The sequence below is a fragment of the Python bivittatus genome, unplaced genomic scaffold (genome assembly GCF_059951505.1).
Source record: "Python bivittatus isolate LINGU-HERP-01145 unplaced genomic scaffold, Pbiv_v1 ctg000410_np1212, whole genome shotgun sequence".
Lineage (NCBI taxonomy): Eukaryota > Metazoa > Chordata > Lepidosauria > Squamata > Pythonidae > Python > Python bivittatus.
Genome location: NW_028277067.1, coordinates 16,063,620 through 16,066,859, shown reverse-complemented (window position 1 = coordinate 16,066,859; position 3,240 = coordinate 16,063,620). Strand labels below are relative to the sequence as shown.

The 3,240-nt window shown below is 38.5% G+C and overlaps 1 protein-coding gene across 1 annotated transcript; it reads left to right on the top strand.

Moving 5' to 3' along the window:
• The first annotated feature begins 1,803 nt into the window (after window positions 1-1,803).
• Window positions 1,804-2,751, top strand: LOC107326591 (olfactory receptor 11L1-like). The gene has a single exon (XM_015890870.1). It carries the CDS (start codon window positions 1,804-1,806, stop codon window positions 2,749-2,751), a length of 948 nt encoding a protein of 315 aa, XP_015746356.1.
• Window positions 2,752-3,240: the final 489 nt, after the last annotated feature.

Genomic DNA, 3,240 nt, shown 5'->3' with positions numbered 1-3,240 from the left:
TAAATGGAAGCAGGTTCCCCCTAACTTCCATCAAAATCTAGGTTGAAATCCACTCAGGCATAAAATCGCCTCTAACCCAAATGTATTTATTTTGCAATTGCAAACCATAAACATATGATCAAACATGGCCCACCAGCAAACAGGCAGAGTGAAGGATCCTTAATACAAAGTAACCTAAACTCAATAAGAATTAGAATAATACATAGGATATACAAATACAATTGTGTTGTGGTTCCATGGTAAAATCAGGCTATGACAGGAAGTAACAGTTTTCACTGCTCTCCTTTAGGATTCAAGGCTCCCCCTAACTGCCATAAACTTACTTACCTTTGCAATTGCAAAATAAATCCTGGTTGCTTTTCCACCATGGTCTGCTTAATTGGGACAGCTGGTGGGCATGGACTAATATTTGGAAATGATTCTTTCCATGACACTGTGCTAGGAGATGAGTTTGACTCCTCTGCATCTGAAATCCCAGATTGCTCACTCTGGTCTGAAGGAAGATGGTATATCTCGCTGGGCCCTGACACATGGCAAGTCAAACCTTTTCTACCCATCTTTTTAATATATATATATATTATGGTAACTGATTTTCCTACACTGCAGTATTGTATTGTATTTTATTTATACACACATCAAGATGATCCTATGGAAAACAGTTTTATATCTATAGGTATAGGTATATAGTGGATAAATAAATGCAGAGTAGCAAAACACTGACAGTGTGTTTTGTTTTATTTTGTTGAAGTGTAGTCAGAGTTCCCATTTACCTATGCAACTCTAAGAATTCCTATGCTGTACTTAAAACCTGTACTTTGTAAATTCTCATTAGCGGTCTACAGTTTAAGAGATTATGAGAATTGCCTATAACAAGTTAGTCATGTTGTGCATAACAGCTGCAAAGGGACTTATTTCATTTTTCCTCATAGGAATTTTGGTAATCCAAGTGAGAATCAAAGCAAATATATGAAAGTGCATTGATTCAGAAATTAGTGGGAGGTTGTTGTGTAAAGTCTCTAAAATAAAACCACAAAACTTGGTTGAAAAACCATATTCAACTGCCTAAAGGTGAAAAGAATATTATCACAGGAATCCTCCATGACAGGAAATCTTGAAGGCGAGGGTCAGTAAGATCCTCATTTGACAGCACATGCTTCATCACGTCTCTAACACCTGTGACCCTTTATTAACAAATCAACGGTTAAGAGTCTTAAAGAACAGTAGGTATGTTTGTTGTAACAGTAAAGCCTGAATGCAAAAGTAAAAACCCAGGCCCATATCCCACTGCCAAAAGGCAGATAATGAATTTCATAAAATGCTGAAATAATTGAGTTTACATTTTATCTGATTATTTTTGCTGCTTTGGATGAAAACTATTGATGCATCTGATTATTTCAAATTTTGAACCATTCTTTGGTTGACACCCTTTATGGGGAGGATTTATTTATGCATGCATGCATGCATGCATGCATGCATGCCTTTTGAGTCAGTCTTGACTCCTGGCAATTGCCTGGAGAAGTCCCTGCAGTTTTCTTGGCAAGATTTTCAGAAGTCATTTGCCATTGTCTACTTCCTAGGGCTGATTGAGAGTGACTGGCCCAAGGTCACCCAGCTGGCTTCATGTCTAAGGCAGGACTAGAATTCCTGGTTTCTAGCCTGATGCCTTAACCACTACACCAAACTGGCTCTCAGTGCAATTGCTTCCCCTCAAAGGATCATATACTAAGACTTACTCATACCATTCATTTCTATATATTTAAATTTGTACATGTTTAATTTTCTTTTCTTTCTTTCTCAGCTCCTATGGAAGATATGCAATGGGACAATCAAACATCCATCACCAGTTTCATTCTCTTGGGCTTCCAAAACTTGCATAAATTTCAAATTTTGCTCTTTCTATTGTTTCTGGCCATATATATTGTGACTATAGTTGGTAATGTTCTTATAGTTATCCTAGTTGTGACTGATCAGTGTCTTCACACACCCATGTATTTCTTCCTAGCTAACCTTTCATTCCTGGAGGCTTTTTATAGTTCTGTCATCACTCCAAAGACATTGGCCAATTGTGTGACAGAGAACAGAACTATTTCCTTTGGTGAATGTATTACCCAGCTATTTCTTTATGTCAGCTTGGGCACCACAGAATGCTTCCTTCTTGCAATCATGGCATTTGACCGCTATTTAGCCATATGCAAACCACTCCTCTACAACATCATCATGAACTTCAAGCTTTGCCTTCAGCTAGCAACTCTCTCCTGGTTTTCAGGCTTTTGTCTATCTGCTATCTCAGTTGGGAGTGTTTCCAGGTTATACTTTTGTGGCCCCAATAAAATGGACCAATTTGTTTGTGACATGGAAGAGCTGATAAAACTATCCTGCAAGAAAAGCAAGTTGACAGAAATGACCGTCTTTCTCTCTTCTACTATTGTAACACTAAGTCCCTTTCTCTTCATCATCATCTCCTACGCGTACATCATCTCAGCCGTATTAAGTATATCTTCCTCTGTTGGGAGACAGAAAACCTTTTCAACATGTGTCTCTCATATTACAGTGGTGAGTTTGTATTATGGGACTATCATTATCTTGTATGTAATTCCTAAAACAGGCCAAACTCCAGAATTCCACAAGGGGTTATCTGTCATATACACTGTTGTGACACCCATGCTCAATCCCATTGTATACAGCCTCCGGAACAAGGATGTAAAGCAGGCTTTTAAGAAACTAGTATTAATAAATTTAGGTGTAGCTTAAGTTGAAAACCTCAGTGGAGGGTTAAAAAGGCTCACCTACATCCCATTTTCTATAAAGTGGAAGGCATCAAAGAGGGTGGTAGAACCTGAGGGTAGAACCTCTATGGCCACTAGTACCTACCCACTACTAAGTCTGAACTAAGAAGGCAAAACATCAGAGAGGTTGATAACATCATTGTCTGTTATGCATAAAGTTGCTCTTGGGTTTCCTAATAGGCCTTTACTATCACTATTCTGCCACAGCATTATGAAGACAGGGGTTGATCATTAGTGAAGCTGTGAAGCAGTCATGGCTAGATGAGATATTTAGTTAGAATGACCATATCTGGTCTGCTAAAATCTTTATGGCCTCTGGGAGGCATGAATGAAATGATAAAAGCTCCAATGTCTGGATGTTGGCAGCCCAGATTTGCCATTCCTGATTTAGCAAGCAAATCCTTCTGAGTAATTGTTACCACAATATTGCAAATCTTGCCATGTTCAGATATCT

What these genes read in the sequence shown, in the direction of transcription:
- LOC107326591 (XM_015890870.1), top strand. Translation starts at nt 1,804, where the DNA reads ATGGAAGATATGCAATGGGACAATCAAACATCCATCACCAGTTTCATT.